This window comes from Falco punctatus (assembly GCF_963210335.1).
Source record: "Falco punctatus genome assembly, chromosome: 2".
Taxonomy (NCBI): domain Eukaryota; kingdom Metazoa; phylum Chordata; class Aves; order Falconiformes; family Falconidae; genus Falco; species Falco punctatus.
The window spans coordinates 38,258,737-38,282,587 of NC_137581.1; the positions used below are offsets into that span (position 1 = coordinate 38,258,737).

General features: G+C 38.2%; 1 protein-coding gene across 1 annotated transcript in view; it reads right to left on the reverse strand.

Moving 5' to 3' along the window:
- Positions 1–4,077: 4,077 nt before the first annotated feature.
- Positions 4,078–23,851, reverse strand: part of PCDH20 (protocadherin 20) — a 29,246-nt gene continuing 9,472 nt past the window's right edge. Inside the window, exon 2 of the mRNA XM_080376158.1 lies at positions 4,078–23,319. Within this exon, the coding sequence (XP_080232284.1) occupies positions 20,629–23,319 (2,691 nt within the window). The 3' untranslated portion in view covers positions 4,078–20,628. The remainder of the gene's footprint in view (positions 23,320–23,851) is intronic.

The following is a 23,851-nucleotide window of genomic DNA, read 5'->3' on the forward strand; positions in this document are numbered from 1 at the left end:
AAGAATTTGCCTGAATTTATGAAAAGTTTTGGTCCACTGAGAAGAAGATACAGTTTAATCAATATGAGATTAGTGTATTGGAAATGGAAGGCATTGGTGGATCTTAGTTCAGTACAAGGATGTCAGTTCCATGCTGATTGCATTGAAGTAAATAGGAATTTTGTTGTTAAAGAGTATAATCTCCTTTGTTTAAAACTTCTCTCTTTGTTTCAACCTTTTCAACTTTTGTGTTTCCATTTGGAAAATACTTACCAAGAAAAAAAAAAAAAAAAGAATTAAATGTTGAATATATTATTTTTCAAAAATTAATTAATTCTCATTTTCACCTGTGAAAAAAATCGGATTCTCTTTTCCACAAGTTTCAGCAACCAGTGCTATGGAAAGTAAGAAATTTTGCTTTGACTACAGAATGACCAATGGATTGTTTAATATTCAGATTCATGAAGGGCTGAGAGTTAATTTCCTGAATCTATTAATCCTGACTATATATGCACTCAGCTTATAACAAAGGAATAGAATTGAATAGGATTCAAATTAAGATTTTTGCAGCAATTGGAGATATGGGTCCCAGAACTCTGAGCCATTTGAGGGAACTGAGTACATGTTTCATATTTCTGGGCAACTGCTTTAGTTATCACACCGCCCTTCCCTTACTTCTCCCCCTTAACCTCTCCCAAAACCTGAGAAACTTTTAAAAACAGCTTTATTTTACTGTAAAAGGACAATGGCTGCCTTGTGTTATGTTCATCAGACATGTTTAACTTTGAATTTGAATTTTAACAGAACTTAGGTGAGGGTGAATAGACTACAATTCACTTCACCATTTTGGTTTATATTCAAGTGTGGAGAAAGTTTTGGTTCCAAGAATTATGACTGAATTCAGGCAACTTAAGGTAGTATTGAAAAAAAAAAAGAATCTATGAATCATTCTCTGACTTACAGTATTATTTTTCACTAAATGCTTGCTTTAGGTATGAAAATAAGTGGGTTAAATCTTTCCCTTAGCCCCAAGTGGAGCAGTGGGTACTAATGTAAGAGTCTTTAACAGTACGGGGTGGGGTGTGTGTGTGTGTGTGTGTGTGGGTGTTCATGGTGACCTTGAAAGGCGATCTGAAAAAAAGCCACACACGTATGTGGCGTATTTGTACTAGAGAAGAACTGAACCTTGGTCTATATAGCTTCTAGAGCAATTACCCTAGCCATTCCATCATTACGGTAGGAGGTTGTGTTAATTGTAACTCCTTTGCCACATCACAAAGTAATTCCTCCTGAGTTTTACGAGACCCTTATTCCTGTTGGTGTATAGAATTCCAGCTGAAAATGCCTGTTAGTTTAGGACCTCCACTGGGAAGTTTGCCTAAGGATTGCCTTCATTTACAGAGCCTGGCTGGGGGGCTTGCAGAAAAGTCAACATTTATTTTCCGGGACTTTAAATTTTCTAAATACGTAGAAAAAATAAAGGGGTTTGGGAATAGGATTCAGTCTCTCTAACTATAGAGATTTTGATCTGAATTAGTGTCTCTGAGTTCCCGCTAAAGCAAGTGGAAACACACAGACAAATTGAAGGACTGATTTGACTGACCTGTTTTAAGTATCTTCTTCAGCAAACTAGACCCTGCATGTGCCTATTCCTCTTCATTTTGACTATACAGGAATCTAGGCTGCTATAGATGTTGACGTCATGAAACAAACTGCTTTTAGGGAGCCCTCAGGTCAGAAAGGAGCTACCAGGTCAATTTTGGAAATACTATGGAGATGGTCATTGAACAGCAATATTTTAACTTGCAAGTTTCGAATTAGAGGTGTAAAGGTCAAATTATCATGACATCCCTCTGATGACTGAAGTTCCTGTTAGAATTCTGCCTAACTCAGAAGTTCTGCGTAGATGATTTAGAACTAAAGTATAATTAACACGGACTGTATTTTTCTACCACCCTAATTCCTGCCCAGTTTGTAGTCTCATTAATTTCTAATTAGTTTTAAATAGTGATCACAGTGAATGCATTGACTGTAAGCTATTTGACTGTTGATGACTTGCAGAAGAAAATACAGTTAAGGGTAACCTTCAAATATAAATTTCCACTAAAACTGGCTTTTCTAATATTTACCTCCTCATTGCAATGCCTTATCTTGCACCTTCATTTTTCTCCATTGGACACCTGCCTCTGCTAATTTAGTAACTGAAGAATGTCATTATGCTAACAATACATTGAGATAAAAGATTATTACCACAGAAAAAAAATTACAAAGAAAATGTAATTTAAAATATTTTTTTCACTCTTTTCAAGGCTGTGAATGGGCATACTTGGGAAAAAATATTATTTTTTTTGGTTCTTTTCTTTTTAAAGATTAATATAGTACTCATGAAAAATCTTAAGAGTAACAGGACTAGTGACTTTGCCTACCCAGATTGCCTCAGAATTTACAGCTGTTCCTTTCCTAAAAAACTGTGTGGTACTCTGGTGCATTTTTAAATCATTAATAGATAATGACCTTTAACATATATAAAATAGTAAGTACAGAACTGATACTTAGCAACTAAGGGTTATGCTGCTATCCTGGTTTCATCTGCAATAGAGTAAATTTTCTTCCTAGTAGTTGGTACAGTGTTGTGTTTTGGATTTAGTGTGATAATAATGTTGATAACATGCTGATGTTTCAGTTGTTGCTGAGCAGTGCTTACCCTAAGGCAAGGGCTTTTCATTGTCCCGTGCTCTGCCGGTGAGCAAGAAGCCGGGAGGGAGCAGGGCCAGGACAGCTGGCCTGAACTAGCCAAAGGGATATTCCATACCATAGAACGTCATACCCAGTATATAAACTGGGGGGAGCTGGATGGGGCCTGCTGATCACTGCTCAGGGACTGGTGGGGCATCAGCCAGTGAGCGGTGAGCCACTGTATTGTGCATCACTTGTTTGCTTTGATTCTGTGATTCTTGCTTGGATCTGGATCCTCAGTGATGTGTACTGCACTGGCCAATCCTTTTTTCCCCCAAAGCAGTCGGATTGTGGCTATTCCCTTTTATTCTCTTGCTTAGTGGTTCTGAAAGCTATCAGATATGTAAGCGACCTGTCACTAACACCACCTACTGATGACAAAGTTTTTTAGATAGCATTCTACAAGATGTTTTGGGATAGAACTCTCTAGCAAACTCCCAAGAAGCTGTTAATTTCAGATGCAGTACCACTGAGTTAAAGAAAGCAAATCTAAGAAGCTTGTTGGAGTCCATTGGTCAGATCTCTCACTTTCAGATCATTGAAGATCTACTTCCTAAGCCTATTTGTGTTTCCAAATCCAATGGAATGATCCAAGATGTCAAAAAAGTTTGGTCAGTGAAATAGTTTATGTGCATTTGGGGCATACATTTTGAATTTTGTTAGCTAAACAGAGACTAAGGGAGTGTAAGCTTTTAATAGGTCTATCTACAGTTGTATAAGTTCAGTAAGTACCAAGTACACTTCATCTAGTTAACCACTTTAAAGGGAAATAAATGCAGAACCAAGCTACAGCCTGCCCAACACTGAAGAAAATGATGGGACCCAGAAACTATGGTTGGACCCTCAGTGCTTCTTTACTGATTTTTCTCTGCACTCATGATTAAACAGTCTCATACAAAGAGCTCTCACATACAGAACAATAGATGAAGCATTTCACAGTATCTGCAGAGACTTGTAGGATTGCTTCCTCCTGCCTCTTCACTGCGTGTGGGATTTACTGATTACACAAGACATTTTACTTGATGTAAAGGCTGGTTGTTACTGTGGAGGTTTATTTAGACTTTAATTACTCATTTCCTTTTATTTCTCTCTCAATCTAATCCTTTTCCCTAATGTTTTCATTATTTCTTCCTTTAGAAAAATTACTTAGTATTCCAGTCTGTAATGTAGTAACTATAAATGTATTCCTTTATATATCCATCCGCAAAGGAAGAAACTAATCTGATACAAAAATCAGTACCAAATTAGGAACTTTCACTGTCATCAAATAAAGGAATGGAGACAGGCAAGCAAAGAGCGAGCCTCATGGTTACTATTCTTTCCTGACAGATAAGACATCTGAACTCTATTTAATATTTAATAGTTTATTTGAAGTACAACAGCAATACAAGAGATTAAGAACATCCAGCTACACTAAAAAACAGTAATAGTATTAGGGTATTTTCTTTAAATATGGGTTTAAACATCTTCATGCAAGGAAGGAATCTGAATACAGGTCTTCCACAGAGAGGGAGAAAAATAAATAAATAGGATAAATAATAAAGAAGAAAGTGGTAACATCTTCACTTCCGTCAGTACTCCCCTTGCTGCTTCAATTTTTTCAGAAGAACCCAAAACTTAATCTTTCATGTGCTCTAAAATAACTCTTATTGTGTTGGGATATGTGTGTGTGGAAAGTTTCCTTTTAATTATAGGTCAATCCAAGCCTTTTTTTGTTTTTTTATAATGTATTTTTCTTAGCTTATCTTTTAAGACTTCAAGTCAGGCAGATGCATAGCTGTTATCACCACAGAAATGGGACTGACTGCGCTTTGGGTCCTTTCATTAAATGTATCCTTTCTGATTTCTAGCACTGTGCCCCCAGCTGACACAGTCTTTGAGCATGTGATTTTTCCCTCTGGAAGACCAAGTCTTTGTCTACAATATATTGTGGATTAAGTACATTTACTTTAACAGTATGACTGCTTTCCACAGCAGCTCTTAAATCTTGTCTTAGCGAGCATGTGACTACTGATAGAGAAATGAGATATCCTCAAGCCAATTTATTGTTTCAATTTCAGAGAGAAATTAATAGAAAAAAGTCAATTAAAACTATCAAAACTCTATATTTAAAGGCATTCTTATTGCAACAGGATCTGGGAAATTCTTGGGTTTTACATGGGGATGTACCCATCCAGTACCACCCCTCCTTCTAACACATCTTTGAAAACTCCCATCTTTCCAAATAATAAAGTACCTATAAAAATTTAAGCATATTTAATGGATATACACAGCTAATCCATGTGTGGGGCGGGGCTAGGAGGGTTGGGTCTGGCTGGTTGGTTGGTTTAGATTAGCTTTGGTTTTGGTTGGGTGTTGTGGGTTTTTTTTGCAAAAGCCCATTTTCAGTTAAGCCAAAGTAATTATACAATGAGAAAAGCCTGCCATAATCAGACCAATTTCTAGAATGCATAGCGATTCTTGTGTATCACAGAGCAGCCTCATGTCCTTCACAGACCCAAGATAAACCAAGACACACACTTCCATTCAAAAGTGCTTATCCTCTTACTTCCTTGGGTTCTCAGCACATCTGCTAGGAAAATTAAAGTCCCACTGGTGACCTACAACACAAAGTGAAGCAAATTGTCTCTTATAGAGATCAGCCAAGAGGGTGGCACTAACTGAAATGAAAATAATTAAAAGCTGGCCTTCACAATGAGCTTATTAAATTTTAAAAGTCATTGTTATAATAGCTCAATAAAATCCAGACTTGGTTAAGTTTAATGTCAATTTAAAACAATGATTTATCTGTGATGGATAATATGAGGTGAACAGGAGCAAGATTTTATTGTGTAACTGCAGTCATTAATTTAATTTGAAATTCTTGAAAATTATTAAAATATTTCAGAGCATCTAAAGGGCCAATGATAAGGCTAGTATATAACTGCTGACATTACTGTTTGTGAGAGGAATGGCAGTCTCACAAGAGCAATAGCTGAATATTGGATCTATCACTTCCAAGTTACTTCAGACTAGACCAGGTCACAGTAGTGCTTAAGTTCCTTTGTTTAATGTCTCCATTTATTGCACTAACTGGCCACTAATTATGGAGTATTAAGATCCCACCAGACTTTTCAGTACTATCAAATGTCCAGTTAGATGCAGCTGAGTAGAATTTCTTTCCCAAACTATCCTGCCTTAGTTGCCCATGTAATTTACCAGTTTACCTCACCTACAGAGCTGAGAAAGGGGACCCCTGTATGGGGTGCTTCCACCTGACTGATGGGCAAGAATCCTTGCTCTGATCCCCCCTTGTCTCTATGGGGTCATCGATGGCCTCTGTTTTGAATATCAAAGAATGTTTTCCCTCAGCTTGACCAACAGATGAGACTACATGGACAGGATATTCATGAAAAGTAATGAAACTACTAGACAGTAGTAGTAGGCTTTGTAGTACAATAGTCAAGGCTTTTACAGACACCAGAGTAAGGTTGTACAACCTAATATTTAAATGCACAGTTGAAATGCATGTCTCCAATATAGGTTTCATGCCATATAGTTTTCACGTCACACATATACATATGTATTCACACCTAAAAATGCATAAATGTTAATGCTCACTACACCCCTATGCTTGTACTTTCCATCAGCTAATTGCTGCAGGATGAGAAGAGACAGAAGGAGATTTTGCTTGGAAAAATGAATAAATTGAGACCTTCAGTAACATGCAAAATTATATTGATGCATTAGTATTCAGTTTACTTCTCTAGAAGTAGTTCAACATATGGAGACTGATTCTGGTCAAAGGTTATTTTATATGTTTGGAATAAACCATGTCCTTCATTCTTTTTTCTCTCGCCCTAAGGACTACTCTCGGTGAAGATGCCTCTGCTCTCTAACAGATGTCTTTTTTTGCTTGGAGGAATCTGGTTATATTAATCTGTTTCTCAACAAGTGTACAAATATGCTGGTGGAGAACAGTTTATTTTCAATTGTTTGAGGACTTCTGTGATGAGTTTGACCTTCATTGGTCACCAGGTGCCCAGTAAGGGCCAACCCACCACACTTAGTTTTTGGGGTTTTTTTGGTTTGTTTGTTTTTTTTTTTTTTTTTTTTTTAATCAAAGTATTCAGTGATTATAGTGATAAAGAAATGTTCAGCTAGCAAACATATTAATGAGTGATACATGAAAAAGGGAGTTAGTTTGGTGTGGTTTTGTTTTTTGTTTGGGTTTTTTTTTTTTTTTTAAATCTGCCTCTGTAGCCGAGACAATCATAGGTTTTACTGAGATTGCAATAGTTTAAAGTTCATACCAGACACTTTATTAAAAGTGGTCTTCCTTTGTAATTCTTTATAAATATCACTTGTATTTGATTTCAGATACTTTTAGTTTGAACATCTAAACACTCCAGTTACATATGGCAGGGAAGTGAGGAGAAGAGGTAAATACAGTGCAAATAAATCTAAATCTTACTTCCAAAATGTTTAGTACCAGATCATTACATCTGGTCTATCTTCTGTTTGTCACATTACAAACCCACTATTTTTAATCTAGTAGGTCTTTTGTTGATCTCAATTAATTGTGTCTGACTTTGCTTCAGGCTGCTGATCAGAATACCATTCAGTTTTTATCTGGAGACACCAAAGGCCTACTCCATTGGATCTTTTGCTCCTTTATTTTTGATAAAAAAAACTGTTGTGCTTAGAACTTATTTGCAATGCAATCAGATCATATTTTTCTTTAACAAAAATTAAAAGGACTAACTTTAGTTTTAAATAATCTTTTGTGACATTCAAAATAGATCTGTGACTCTTTTCTGCATATCTCCCATTTTTCTATGGCTGTCACAGCACTATCAAAACTAGCCAACTGCAACAAGATTTTTACCATCGCATACCAGGTTAACTTCAATAAGTAGTTCCCACACCTTGCCCCAGCACAGCCACCAATCCCCCACAACATTTCAAAAATTCATCTACTGACTGTGCTGTTTCTTCATCCTCTTCAGGCCCATCCACCCTGCTTCTTGCCTCTGCTCCATCTGGATTTTTCTTTCTCTAGGCTCCTCTTCCAGCCAGCCCCTCTTCATACAAGCCCCCTTCTTCTCTCTGCTCCTTCCAAGTCTCTCTTCATCAGATACTCCTCTTCCATACCCCTTACAGCTATTTAACTACTTAGCAGGAACCAGCCACAGCTGCACATTATCCACGTCAGCCAACCCACCACACCTGAAGCCAGCCCACAGCGGTATATTATCAATGTTAATTAACCTGCCTTTGCTCCTCTATAGTTCCTCTACAAATGACCTTTTCAATTATGACACCAAAATGGGACACAATGTCCCAGCACTGTTCTGACTAATGCTTTGTACAGTATATTACTTCTCTATTTGTTATGCTTTTCTTTTTACACAACAAAAGCAACAAACCTAAGCTATTTTTTCTTGGTTTTTTTTTTTTTAATTATTATTATTGTTTTTTTCTTTTTGACATTACATTGGAGTTTAAGTTGAATTGCTTATTCATTTGGGTGTTCTTAAAAAACAACAAAATTAAAACTTATATCCACAGGACCTTTCCATAAAAACCTGCATTAGGTGATGTTTTCCCACCAAAAACTTTGTCTGACATGTCATTAAGGGGTGCTAACTTCATTAACTTGAGAAATTACTAAAATTTCATTATTAAAATCACATAATAATAACTTTTGAAGTATATAATCTGTTTCAGAGTCAAATACCTTACATCAGTTTGACTGTTACATCTGGACTTCACAAAATTTGTAATATAATCAAGAAGTAAATTCAGGTTTGCTGTACAAGATGAATTTTGCACAAGGTAATTTCTACTTTCATTAATTGCTATATATTCTTGTCCCTTAATTCATAGAAAAATAGAATCATGGAATGGTTTGGGTTGGAAAGGACCTTGAAGATCATCTATATCAACGCCCCCTGCTATGGGCAGGGACACCTTCCACTAGTTCAGGCCGCTCAAAGCCCCATCCAACCCGGCCTTGAACACTACCAGGGACAGGACATCCACAGCTTCTCTGGGCAACATTGTCCAGCATTTCAACAGCCTCATGGTGAATAATTTTTTCCTTATAGCTCACCTAAATCTTCCCTCTTTCAGTTTAAACCCATTATCCCTTGTCCTATGACTAAAAAGTCCCTCTCCAGCTTTCTTGTAGGTCCCTCTGAGGTACTGGAAGGCTGCTGTAATGTCTGCCCAGAGCCTTCTCTTCCCCAGGCTGACCAGCCCCAACTTTCTCAGCCTGTCTTCACAGGAGAGGTGCTCCAGCCCTCTGATCATCTCTGTGGCCCTCCTCTGGTCTCGCTCCAACAGGTCCATGTCCTTCTTATGCTGGGGGCCCGAATTCACTACCATTTTAGATCCAACCAGCTTTTCCCTTATTTTGCTTAGGTTTTATGAAGTATTAGACTTGTAGATATTTGGGTCACCCCATCTAGCCTTACTAAATACTGGTATAACATCTGTACTCTTCTAGTTATTCTGTGATTTAAACAAATGAACCAGCAGCAAACCTAGAAAAAAATGTTAATTTCTGGTATCTGTTTTTCAGGATTCTGTCTAGTATGGGAAATACATTTTAATCTTCATGAAATAAATAATACTTTTTTCTTTCACACTCACTCATTACCAGATGAATGAGAGTTCCTCTCTCTACTGCAGTTCAATAGATGCAACATGCTTTTTGGGAGCAGCAGTGGTTCAAACCCCCAGATATAGAGACTATGTTCTATGGCTGCAGATTAAGTGGATACACATTATTAAAAAGCTGCAAGAGTACTCTGGAGTATTTCTGTGTTCTAAGGTGGAAAGAGGAACCAGCTTCTCCTCTATAAATTTTAAGTATCTGTACCTTTAAAAGTATTTTTCAGAGTGATGTCTTTAACAAATTTGAGCTAAGGTCAAGTTACCAAGTTTGAGCTAATCTTTGGGTGTCCAAACTTGCTTTTTTAGCAGCTAGATTCTCAAAGGAAAACGCATCTCCCTGAACCTAGGAAATATCTACAATAATTTGTTGGTCTGTTTTTATTTCATGGCCTACTACAGTTTTATTTTTTGTCCATCATTAATAATAATAATAATGGATTTAATTCTTGCACCAGCTTCTTTATTTTATACTGGTTGCATGCCTCACCTCTGCCTGTGTTAACTATTCCATCTGTTGATTTTTTTTCTCCCAGGAGTTTCATTTTTGAAACATGTCAAACGTTTCACTACAGTACATATTTATCTTTTGATATCCAGCTATATTTATTACCTGGAAGAGGTCACAAACATCTGATTAACAAATGATGAGAAACCACATTACTGTATATTAAAAAAAAAACCCAAAACTTTCTGAGAAGAAGTCAAAGAAGGGTGAACATATCAATGATCTGATATATAGAACACCTGGAATTAAGGTGATATTCACTCAGGGTCATATGTGGCAGTCCTCTAAGCTAGAGGAAAAAAATAAATCCACATACATTTTGGTGTATAATTATTTTTACTTTTTTTTTACTTACTCATGAATTTTTAAAAACCTTATTTTCTTTTCCTGCCTCATCTTAACAACACTTGTTCACCTGATAGGTTTTGCTACCATCTCTATTTTAATTTCTGCTGCTTTACTCCTTTTGTTGTTTACTTTTGACTAGTACAGAAAGCTGTTCCATTGCTCCTAGCTACATCTGATTTCTTGGCATTGTTTCACATATTTACTTTTTTGTGTGTGTGTGTGTGTGTGTATCTGGTTCAATAAGAATTATTAATGGCTTCTTAAAAACATAACATGTGTCCAAATTTCAATGAAATATAGCCAAATGCATATTAGTATTTCTAATAGGCCATTTGAGTATGACCCTTAGAGGATGTGTTCAAAGGGGTCTTACACTTCCTTTTACTGTCTTTAATACATTTCAAGTAGTTCAAATTGTTTACTATGCCAGTCTTTTTATTTTTCAGTTCCCTAAAGTTGATGGAAAGTGACAAAAACCCCATAACACTGTGTAAAAGTTTTCAATTTTAGAGTAGCTTATTGTCAATCATTGTCTGAAAACAGTTTGTAAAAATTGCATGTCTTGTAAAGATAGATTTCACATATCAAATTGTTTTTTTTCACCCAGGTCATCTTGAAGAACACTCAATTCAAAAGTACTCTGAATTCAAGTAAATTATTTCTAAATAGTCTTTAACTTCCAAGTTGAAGGGCTTACCTAATTTTGCCTATGACTTTCTGATATTTGTTGAAGAAATGGTTCTATAAGCTGCTGTGCTCTATTTGACCTGTGCAACAATTCATCATCTTACTGGGGATTTGTGCATTTTTATTAGGCTGGAAGGATTTTTAATTTTTTCATTCCCCTTCTGCGTATTTTCACATACTGGTTTTGTCATTCCCACACAGCATTTCTTATCATACGTACAACTTCCATTGAAGAACTGCATACTCAGCACACCGCAATCTGTCACCTGCAGACTCAGGGAGACAGAGTAGAAAAGAGACTCCTTTCGTTGCATCTATGTCTGCTATATTTCATTCTTTTTAAGATCGGTGGGTTTTCATTTTTATGAACAGCAAGTGACATGGCAAAAAATGTGTTGATTCTGTCAAATGCAGCTGTACCCATCACTTCAAAGAAATTTGCTTCCACTCTTAATTAAAAAAAATTAAAGTAAAAACCAACACCCCCACACACACACACAAACTTCCATACTCAAAAAAGGAAAGGAAGTTGTTTCAATGTGGACAGAGGTTTTTTATCCCACAACACTTTAGGAATGCTTCCCATCCACTGTAGCCGGGAAAGGTAAATAAGACTCTTGACTGTCTCCTGTTGTGGTACATAGCCCAGATTCACTGTTTAATCTGAGATACTTAACTGAGCTACCTTTGCAAAGGCTGTGCTGTAATGTCTTTCTAGAGTGAATTGGGAGCAATGCAGGCACTGTCATAAGCCATCTACATTCCCAGTAAGTGGCTTCTACAGTTGCCTTCTAGAATTGCCTTGACTAGAGAAGCAATCTTGGGTTTGTGTACTCATAACTTGTTTATACAGATGCCTGACATTTAGATTGCATGAATCTGAGCTGGGAATCAGTCATGACTTGGCATTTCTGGACGGTGCTAAAACTTAAATCTCTACCTTCAGCAGTTTCTAATTTCATTAAATTTCAAGCCAAAATTTAGAAGTGTATTTGGAAAAATACTATATACTAGCAAAGGTTATGAAAAACATACTAAGAGAAAACTTTTTGAATGCCCTCTAATGGCCTTATGACACTGTATCATAGCTGATAATAGCAGGCAAAAGTATTGCTTTTTAATAAGGTACCATTTGTATTTCAAAAACTAAAATTGTGCAAAAAAACATCCTGGGAATTTTGTTCCAACATTTTGTAAGTTATTAAAATGTTGATCAAGCAATTTGTCCAATGCATTCTGTCAAATAAAATTACTGTTGGATAGATGCTGAAAGATTCACTTTCAAAATCAAAGGTAATAGAAAATATTATTTAAATCAATAAAAATATTTTGACCTTTTAACATTTATTTTTTTATGTCTTCAGAGCAGCTATAATGGGGATGGACAATGTTCACTACTTTGATTTTTGTATATTAAAATATGGTTTAATATGAACACTTTTAAACTGGATTTACATTAGTGAGAGATGAGGCTACTCTCCTCCTGAAAGGACTGCAGCAAAGACTCTGAGGATGAATCCTATGTACATATAGCTGAAGGTACTGACCTCTTTTCGTTGTGTCTGCGCATACTAAAAAACATCCCTGAGGAGCTTAACACATTAGTTACGTTACGTTGAACTTTCAAGATTGAATTATACTCCAAAACATTTAAATATTTCTTTTTCCTGCTTGCTTGCTTCCTTTATTTATTTTTCAGACATTCACGTATGTACCATTTAGGTGCATAACCTTATATATAAGGTTTCTGAAAATAAAATTCACATTCAAAGAAAAGCCAGTTAAAGATGAAAATTCTTGTGTTTTCAGTTCAGCTAAACTTATCTTGGTAGAGAACACCAATAAAACTGTGGCCTTTGCTTTTCTTCTAAATAGATATGCAAAGCATCCATTTGGATATATTTCAATAGAAAACATCTACAGGGTCTATACTGTGTTAACACAGGGGTATATTGGAATCCTCTTCTTCGTACTGTGATGAAATGTTTATTCTGTTTCTAAAGATGAAGGTTATATTATCATTATGCATTTTAGGAAAGTGAGCACAGAAGCATGTCTGCTATTTGTGTATTGTCGCAAAAAAGATCTTGTTTCATTAACAGCATTCACTGGAAACATTTTGTTACAGTATCAGCTTTTATTTTGGCTGAGAAGATGCAAATGTTTCTAATAAGATCTTTTTGTCCTGAGTTAGCAAAAGTGAATGCACCCAACAAAATAATAATTCTACAGAAAATCACCATGAAAAGAGAATGCTGTTATCATAATGAAACAGACACTTTAAAGACAGTCTACTCAAAGCCCTTATTTCTCCATACAGCTGTGACCTGCTGACAATGCAAATCAGTTTTTAATGTATATTGTGTTAGTACTTTGTGTCAGGAAATACCAGTGTTCTGCAACAAACTCTCATACTTCAAGGTTAAGAAAAGGGATGAGATACTGCTGAAAGAGGACTATTAACACTGCTGTTAATACACAGTAAATCCAGTAGATCCAGAACAACTCTCGATATTGTTTCTAACCACCTCTTTTTGTTTCCCACATGCAATCTTTGTAAAGGGCACTTTCATTTTGACTGCATTTATTTATTCTTGCTGTCTTCTGCTCTTTTCTACTTCATCTGTCCTGAAGTAACACACATCCTGAGAAGTCTGCTTTGTACTCTGATTGTCAGCCAGACCCTTTATATACACATTCCTCAGAAAACAGAACCTTATGCAGAGGAAGACCAACTTCTACAGCATAACTGCCTTGAGAATGCAGTTTTAATGGGATTACAGCATGAATATAGAGAACAGGACTGAAATTATTCTGAACTATGAGGAGAATAATACCTCTGGAAAGATCTACAAGGTAACTGTTTTAAAGTTTTGAATTCCTTTATTTTACTTATTTACTTTTTAAGTAACAGAAGCTGCTTATCATGAAGGGAAGAGCATAGCACTGTGTCTTCCCTGGTTTTCTCCCCCGTCAACCCCCACTGACTATTTACAGAAAAGTTTTGAAAGTGCTTGGAGCACCATTTCAAGGCCAAGTATCTCCTGCTCCTTGAAATGCTCCTCTAGCAGGCATGCACGATTGTGTCTCCTCAACCTCAGAAGATGCTGACATTTGAGTCTTTGTATTAAACACAATAGCTGCTTCAAAAAGAAGGCTGAGGAGTGTCCTTACCAAGACATGCCTTTAGCCTCCCCTCCAAATACTTCATTGAGAACACTCTTAAAAAAAAAATAAATCTCACCTCCTCAATAAGTGGGCTCTGCCATCATGTAAATAAAAAATACATCTTTTGTTGTGTCCTGCAAAAGTGAATTGCATGCAATACTTGAGTTAAAAAAAAATAACAAGAAGAAAAAAAAAAAAAAAAAAGAATAACAAGGGAAAAAAAAATGGGATAAAGCCATGGAACCTTTGGACAGTGAAACTTAAATGGATGGAGCTTTGTGGCCTATAGCAAAGTGTTTGAAAAACAGGTTTAAAGTCATGTGAACTCCAGGCACCTACACAGACTTCAAGTGGCTTCCTCCCCAGCACGCTGGTTCTTCTGGTGCCTTCTGACACACCAGTTTTACTCCAAGCATTACAACACTGGTGGGAGTGCCTAGCACTAGGATCTGCAATTTGCTTCAGGGCTTAAATTTCTCTTCTTTGACTGAAACACAACGTAAAGCTTAGTTACCCTGAGTTATCTGCAAACTTAGTGGAGAGAAGCAAACAACTCCAGAGCTTACCAAAGACCTGAACTGCCTGCAAAAAGAGCTTATCTCTTTGCTCACAGCAGAGGGCACAGATGGCTCCACTAAATCGCTAAAGTAAGATGGGATGAATTTAGGCTTCAGAGCTTATCAGTTAGGTGTGATGGTTGTTACATTTTAGACTTCTAGGTCTTTTTTTTTTGGCTTTGATGTCAAGGATCAGATGTCTCTGTATAATCTATGTTTTATGTTCCCATTGTAGTCTGTCAAGCTGTACTCAGTGGAGCTGTGAGGTTGCTACCCTTGCTGTGTCATCACCAGTGGGGTATGCATGCCGCCTGTTGATAGCTCTTTCTCATGCCATTTTAGGTGCTGCTTTGCAATCTTGCCACCTAGCTACTACTCCAGAAAGGCACAAGTCTTCCTGACAGCCCTGTACAGAAGTTTGAGATGCTCAAGGCCATTCTAGATAGCCCTTGATGTTAACTTTCAGAGCAGCTAAACCTTGCCCTAAATGCCTACTTTAGAGCAAGCTGAAGCACTCTCTATTTCTATTGACTGTTGATGAGACTTACAGACTATAGTGGAGGCTTAGAGCCCTAGCTCACTGGTTGATACCTGTCTATAGACATTTCAACATAAATGTGTAAATATGGACATGAATCACATCAAAGATTCACTTCAACACACAAAAGTGTTTAGTGAACCCCTCCTACAATATTCAAAGCATCCACACTGGGCTGGCAGATACCATAGCTCATTGATGGAAAGCCTGCACTCTCCCAAACTCACAGCTGGAAGCCAGGTGGGATACCTTAAGGCATCTCAAGTAGCACTAGATGCTGACACATAAGCAAAAGAATCAGGCTGTCACTCCTGTTCTGCATAAGGAGGTAAAAGAATTCTCACCTCATTGACTTGCTCTGAAGATTAATATCTAACCAAAACTTTGAAGATGGAAAATAAGACAAAATAGTCAGGACAGAATGAATTGATGTTGCTAGGGCTTCTGGGAGTAGAGCAACATGCAATATGATGCTTAAAATGCAAGTTCTCTCAAATCTGAACATGGTTTAAATGATTTCTTATAATGTGTTTCATTTAAATGCCTACTACTTACCAGCAGCATTAGCCAGCAACATGAAAATCTGCAGATTGAACACTTAAGCAAACATTTGTTTTCACAAGCAGTGGAATGAATGACTGAATGCATCATAAATGATTCAATATTTCTTCATTCAGAATGTTTTCTTAGCATCTGTTCAAAGTACTCTGTCATCAGAAATATTTAGGAGTTGAAATTTGGCCTTTAAAACTCATTCTTTGATGAAACTGGAATGAAAATATAGCAGAAATCACTGAAACATTTGCATATAGCATGTTAGAAAGAGTATGCAGCCTATCAATCTGTGATGATAAGAATGAAAGTATTTCTCATCCATAACGTGAAAAACACAGTTGTTTAACTTTACATTTGTGTGCCAAAATCTTTGAATTCCTCCATCCCAGAATGCAGATCACAGTTTTATCTTACTTGCTGGTTCGGCCTGGTACAGCGACTGAAAATGAAAAAGCAACACTGCCTGCACAGGTATTTTTACACATGCTTTAACTCAAAAACCTGTAAATTATGGCATGTTGCCATTTATTTGAAATTTAATAACTCTGATCAGTGTTAGGAACTTTTAAGTTAGAAGCTTTTACATAGTTTCCTCAAAACATTTCCCACACTATTAAAATAAAACATAAAACTATTTCCTGTAACTTTTATCTGTCTGAGCAACTACTACACATATTGAAAGTATGGGACCCTACTCTACAGGAAGTGAGGGTGCTGAATATCTTTATTTCCATTAGAATTTAGACATTTCCTTTAAAATCAAATTATTTTCATAAGGATGATGAATGTGCTTAGCTCCTCAACCCCCAGCCCTGAAGGAAAGTGGTCTAAATCAAAGTCTTGCATTTCAGCTGGCTAACATTTCCTAATTCATTGGTTTGCTTTGTTTTTCCCTGTAAGTTACGTGAGTGTGAAGAAATGTACATAGAAACTAGTGGCTGCGAGAAGATGGCGACAAGCATGGTACAGGGAAGGTGGCAGTCAGCTTCCTGCATGGCTCTGATAGTACACCTGGATCATCAAAAGAAACATTCCATATATTCAGCTGATGGTTTCTTTGTGGCAGAGTTGCTGTGTATCTCCGCTTATGCAGAACTGTAAGATACTTCTGTGATGCAGACCCCTGCTGCCTGAGAGTTCATTGCTTTGAACCAGGTGGTGAAATGCTAGTCATGGGTTACCCATCCTCTTCATATGGTTGATGATTTTAAGGAAACCTTCCCAAAATGGCAGCTGGGGTCAGAAAACTTACAAGGAAACCCCAGTCAGAAATGAGGGGTTTGTCATTGCTTTCAAGGGAGGTCAACCTTCGCTTTAACACTGTACCTCTCATTGGACATCAAATGAAGATAGTGGGAGCTTTTTACATTGTCCTCAGTAGACTCTGGCACAGCTGCAGGTTTGAACCTTGGTACTGAAAAATGGACTTAAAAGCCCACAAGACTGTTTTCTGAGTTTTAACAAAAGAAAAAGCAATGTGCTCTAACTCCCTTTCCACACTTTCCGATCTCATCCTTTATTTTCAGCCAGGTGTTAGATTAATTTGCATCAAAACAGTTACTTCAAAGAGTTCTTTTTAAAAGACTAAAATGAAACAGAAAGAGAAGACTGAGCTGATTTTCTCTGTCCACTGCCACTGGGCTTGCTGCCCATTTCTGTCTTTTATTTTTTAATTTGTTAATTCGAATGAAGAAGTGTTTGCATGGCAAGTTTAGGAGGCTTTGGCAATACAAAGCTTAGGACAATCTCATTTTTTATAAAAATGAACAAAGAACACCCACTCACTCTAAGATTGTTCAATGGATACTGTAAATGAATGAGACATTTATTTTTGTGCCAGCTCAACTACCAGTGTCAACAAGATTTGCATGTATTTTGGCAAGTGCAGTGCACAAGGTGGTAATAAAATAGGCCTTTTATAACTGAGTCTAATTTACTTTAGTTATATGCATTAAAAATTTGTTTTCACATGAAAAGGATTTCAGTAAGGGATACTTTGGAAGCAGCAATGTCACAGAATGTTTGCTATATAGCCAGTAACAAGCATTTTTCCACTGAGAAGGAACATTTTTTTGAGAAAATATTCTACGAACTCATGATTCCTATTTTGGTTTTTTTATTTAATCACTGTTAGGCTTAACATTGCAGGCTTAAATATCATGCTTATTACTTGCTGCTACCAGCTGTATGTGTTTGAATTCACACAAAAATATGGAACTAAAAAAATTAACAGCTCACTGCATATTTTGCTATCTTCAGTGACATTACCTATGAAATACTCACAGGAAAGGAAAAATGTGCTCTTATTCCATGCAGGATTATTCAGGGTAAAGTCTTTTTCACAATTACTGATGCTGGTATGGCTAAAGGTGTGCTTTCAAACTAATTTTCCTTAAATGCTTAGAAAATTGTGTGAGTGAAATGCTTCATGAGCAGTACTTTGGTTTTAACAGTCTCATACCATTACATTTTATTATGCACTAGGAATGTGCTTGAACTAAACAAAACAGACAAGCAAACAAAAAAAAAGCCACAAGAACAGAAAATTTTAACTCTGCAACCTTAAGCAAACAGGTTCAAGACTATGCATTTGTCAAACCTGAGTAAAAGTACCTGCCCAGTGTCACATGAACACACACTGAAGGATCAGGTTTATGGTTTTATTGCATTTCTTAAGTCTTGGGTTTACTCCTGTTTAAATTGTCTTGAAAAGATATTGGATTGTTAATTCAAATGAGAGAAAAGCAACAAAAAGAACACTGTCTTTCTTTCAGTTACCTTGCCTCCTCACTGAAGAAAAAAATGCAGAGGATCTGGCTTCCCCACCACAGCAGTACAGAGCATCTGTAATACTGAAGCCATTTCCAAATAATTAATGTAATTTTTCTTCAGCAATAATAAACAATGTCTCTTTGTGACAAATGCATTTCAGGCATACATACCATTTTCGTATTTTATAGTAAGAAAATAAATGAAAAAAAGTTGATTCACAAAAAGCCTCTGACAGGCTGAATTAATTTTTCATGAAACACAGTTATCAAACCATGCATAAACAGAAAATATTCTAACCTGAAAAATTAGCTATCTCTTACAGGTAGAAGGGTAAAATCTGGGCATTATGTTAATGCTCTTACTTAGGCTAAGCAGAACCAGTATCTATAAGAAACTCCAACATTTCAATAGGCTCAAGGTGAAGTAATGTGCCAGTTACAGAGAAAAAAATATAAAAACCTGCCTCAAATTGCATTACCTACTTTTAAAACAGGTATCAGCTGCCACTCCACTTGTATCAGCTGATGTACAATTGTCTTTACCACTACTTTCAAGAAGTACAGGATAAATGCCCATTAATGATTTTGAAGTGTACTAATTTGGGGAAGTATTATGTCAGACAAGATAGCCAGCACCCAAGCATTTCTTGTAACTAAAATAATATTTAGCTTTATAATTAAAATTCTAGGAAAGAGACAAAGAATAACTTATTATGAAAATATATAGCTTTAATTTGCAGACATAGAAACACTTTTGGTACATTACAGACATATGATGCCAGAAATCAAAATAATCAGTTTTAAGCATAACACTAATTTATCTTGTTCACACGGAGAAATTTGATGTAATCATCATACAAAAGATAGTTCTCAGCTCTTAAAGTGAAAGTGATACATCACTGATAAACCCGCTGCTTTGTTGCAGAGGATACAGCAAAGAATAAATTATCGAGAAAATATGCCACCAGTCTTACAAGTTAGATTTTGGATCTAATCCAAAATCAAAGCCAATGAAAAGGAGCCAGGAATGGTTGCCAAAAGTCAGAAACAAGATCTTTCACATGAAATACCAATCCAGAAAGGAGCAACAGTCAGAATAAACTAATTCCTATAATTCCTTAGAATATGAAGCGATTTTTGTTTCATCTGGCAGATTAGATTCAGAAGTATCACATGAAAAAATCTATTACACAACGGAACTGTGGAATACTACTGACAGATTGCTCAAAGTACAAAAAATATCACCAATTCTGTGACAACTAAAGATTTAGCCATTCCCTTGCTTCCTTGCATCTGGCATGTTTACGAGGATGAGTGTGAGGTCCTGTCATCATTCACTGTAGGAAATATTAAATATAATTTTTCCATAAAAATGACCAGCAGATTGCTGGAGCAAATGATAACGTGGGTGAAATCTGGAGTGAATGAAAGATGATATGTCACAACAGTTCAGATTCTCATCACAATATCTTGCATTCTTGCTCAACAGGAATTGCACTTCTTGTTAATGCCTTTTCTATCCTACTATATAAGCTTTACTTGTGAGGTAATAAACAGGTTTGTTTTTTATTTTTTTTATTATTATTATTATTACTAGTGCATTTTGATGTTTTTATTGTTTTAATTATACATACATCAGGACAGACTCTTTTTTTTTTTTTTTTTTTTTTGTGGTTAAATGCCTGTATGCCAATGTGTATTTTATATTAAAACCAATATACTTAAAATAGACTCTGTTTATCTCATGGACAGTACCTCAAACAGTTCCCTGCTCAGGAGCATCTGATGCCCTCTTGTGGTTAAAAAGACTATGGAAACTTGAGTTTAAAGAATCTTCTTACCTTCCCCTTTTTTATCATCACTGATCTTACGGATTTATGAAAGCTGCAAATGATGTCCATGTTTTTAGAGACAGGGTGCTAGCTGTTAGTTACTAAGGTTTCATAAAAAAAGCTGTACACTGGATTTGAATTTAAAAAACTGTAAACAGCTATTTACAATTATAATATTATCAAGTTATAAATTAGCAGTCCTTCATTGCAACCTCTGTCTATACAACCCACGGCTAGGTGTTTCGGAGCTGTCCAAGGTTTTCCAGATGTTGGATTTATCCACAAAGAAACATCAAATGTTAGAAATCTCCATTGGTTTCTTCTCCAACATGTGCAGGTTAATTCTTCCATTTAATGGGATTTGTACTTCCAAGTTTTCATCTGCTCTGTGATGCTTTTTCCCTTTTCTTAGACAGATGTAAATGCCCATCCCTGTTACTAAAGCAATTGAACCCAAGCTTATTATTGACAGAGCTACCAAGGTAGGCATGCAGGATGTAGATTCCATTTTTTTATGCGTAGGCTCTATGGATATTTGTGGCTGCTTTTCTTCTATACTGATATCAGGCTCCTTTCTTAACAAACTTTCAATGTAGCTCTCATTGCTAACAGTGTCATTGACGAAAAGGTTCACCATCACGGTGGAATGGAGAGGTTCTGGATAGCCGTGATCACTAACTTTTACAAGCAGTCGATAGAGGCCATAGTCATTTTGCATCAGTGACTCTTCCAAGGTGATATTACCAGTTTTAGGGTCAATCCTAAATGACTCTGGTCGAGGGCCTCTTCTTCCTATGATGCTGTAAGCTATGACTGCATTCATGCCAGTGTCCTTATCGACAGCATAGACCTCAGTGATGGGAGAGCCAGGAAGGGTAGAAGGAAGGACCAACAAGTAAGACATATTAGACTGAGGAAACAAGACCAAAGGGGGGTTGTCATTTATGTCCAGAAGAAGGATAGTTATTTTTGCTGTAGATGACAGGGCAGGATCACCACCGTCAACTGCTTCAATCCATAGAACATAGGAACTTTGCTGCTCCCTGTCCAGGGAAACTTTAGCTCTCAAAATTCCTTTTCCAGTATCTATGACAAAAATATCACTTCCATTCAGAACTGAAAGGGCAACCCATCCATTCTTCCCTGCATCAGCATCTGTGACACTTATAACTCCAATTTCACCAAAACCTGGAAAGTTTTCGGGCACGAAAAAGCTGAAATCCTTATTGATAAATCTTGGACTATTATCATTTTTATCCAATACAGTGATGGTGACAGTTGCTATTGATTCTCTTGGAGGGAACCCAGAATCTACTGCTTTGACAGTGTATCTGTATTTCTCTTTTTCTTCTCTGTCCAGCTGGGTGGAAACTGTAAGAACTCCTGTGGTTTTATCTAAAGCAAAATAGGAAGGGGCATCAGGACCTAAGAAATAGGACACTTGCCCTCTTTCTCCGCTGTCAGCATCTGTAGCGTGCAGTTTGGTCAAGAAAGCATTGGGAATATTGTTCTCCTCAATGGATAATTCTATCAGCTGTTGAGAGAAAACTGGCGAGTTGTCATTGTCGTCCAGAACCTGTACTTTGATTATTTTGTTGACATGAAATCCTTCTGAGTTCCATGCAACTACAGAGATTTCATACAGCTGCTGTGCCTCATAGTCCAAAGGCTTCGTGGTCTCTAACAGGTATTCATTGTTGTATGGTTTGTATGGTGACAGTCTGAAAGGCCCGTCACCCTCCAAAGAGCAATTGACTTTGTATTTTTCATCAGGGTCTTTGATGGTAAAAAAAGCTATTGGTGTGTTGACAGGTTCCAGTTCCTTTAAGTACACCACCCCTTCTGCTTCATTAGCTATGAAACGAGGGACAACTTCAGGTGGCCTCATCATGACCTTGATGATGGTCACTAGCACTGTGATCACAGCAGGGATACAACCAGGACCGTTGCCCAGTACGATCAGCCTGTGGAGCCTTGGAGTGTCCCCATCAACTTTACTGGAGAGCGTGATGGCTCCTGTGCTTTCGTCCAGACGGAACAAGTCTCTGGATGGCTGGGGGACCTTCTGGCTGTAGGAGTAGGTGACCTGGGCATTGGATCCAAGGTCCATGTCTACTGCGTGGACAGTGGCCACATGTGTCCCTAGGCTGGAATTCCCATAAAGGGTGATGTTGAGCTGCGAGTCACTGAACTGGGGGCAGTTGTCATTGATGTCACTGATGCCAATAGTGAGGGTGGCACTGCCAACAAGTGGAGGAATACCCCCATCCTCAGCAACGATAACTGTGACATACTCCTCCCGTGTCTCCCTGTCCAGAGCCCCCATAACAATCAGGTAGGGAGTCCTCTCCCCACTCTCATTCTCCTCCACATCCAGGGTGAAGACTCCATAATTATCTCGCAGGCGGTAGGTCTGGACACCATTGGTGCCCACATCAGGGTCAAGGGCAGGGTGCTCAATAGCCAGGCGGGTGTTCACAGGTGCATTCTCAGGCACCGCGAGGTGGATGTGGGGCACAGGGAAGCGGGGCGCATTGTCGTTGACATCCCGGATAGCAATTTTTACTTTCACCAGGCGGAAGTACTCCTGTGGCAGCACCAGCACATCCAGCAGCAGCAGGCATGACTCGGATGAGGAAGAGGAGACAGCAGCTGCTCCCCCGATGACGGTGGCCCCACTGCTCTCCACGCAGAGAGCTTCCCGGTCAATCTCCATGGCTGAGGTGTGCAGCTCTCCAGAGTGGTTGTCCAGCTGCACATACTGCCCTCCCAAGCCATGGGAGGCCAGGGTGAAGGACACTGGGGGCTGGAGAGCTGCAGGGTGCTGCCCACCAGCTGTCGGCAGCCTCAGGTCACGAGCTAAGCTACCGATGAGCACCCCAGCAGGCAGCCCCTCGTTGAGGCTATAGAAGAGCTCGGTGGCACGGCTGTAACTGGCAAAGCAGTTGAAAGGTCCAACGAAGAGCAGGAAGAGGAGCAAGTGCTGAGGAGACAGGCAGATGGGGTGTGGGGAAGAGGTGGTGTTAGAGAATGAGAGGAGGCAGGCAGGCGGCAGCCCCCCCTTCCTCCCCCGCTGCCACTGCGAGCAGGGCATGCAGCATCTGCAGCCTTAAGCCATCCTCCCTCTCCCCACATCTTCCCCCCTCCAGCACAGCAGCTACCTTGAAAGCATCACCATCTGTACCCTCCAGGCAAGAGCAGCTGCATTCCCCACAGCAAATACAAGGATGGCCCAGGGGCACCCTGCACGCCCCCCCCCCTCCCCAGCAGCACTTGTGTCCTGACGTGCCACCGTCCCTCTTCTCTCCCTGCCCCACCTCCTCAAGCTCACCCCTGTCCTTGTCCTCACCAGCAGCACCCACCCTCCGAACCGCCAAGCACAACCCGAGCCGGGGCATCCCCTTGCACCCCCCGTAAAACATTTGGTCGCCCCCTTTACCTTTCCACAATAGCAATGTGAACGCGCCCCCCATCCCCTGCCCCGTCCCGAAGCCTGTCCTTCCCGCATGCCCAGG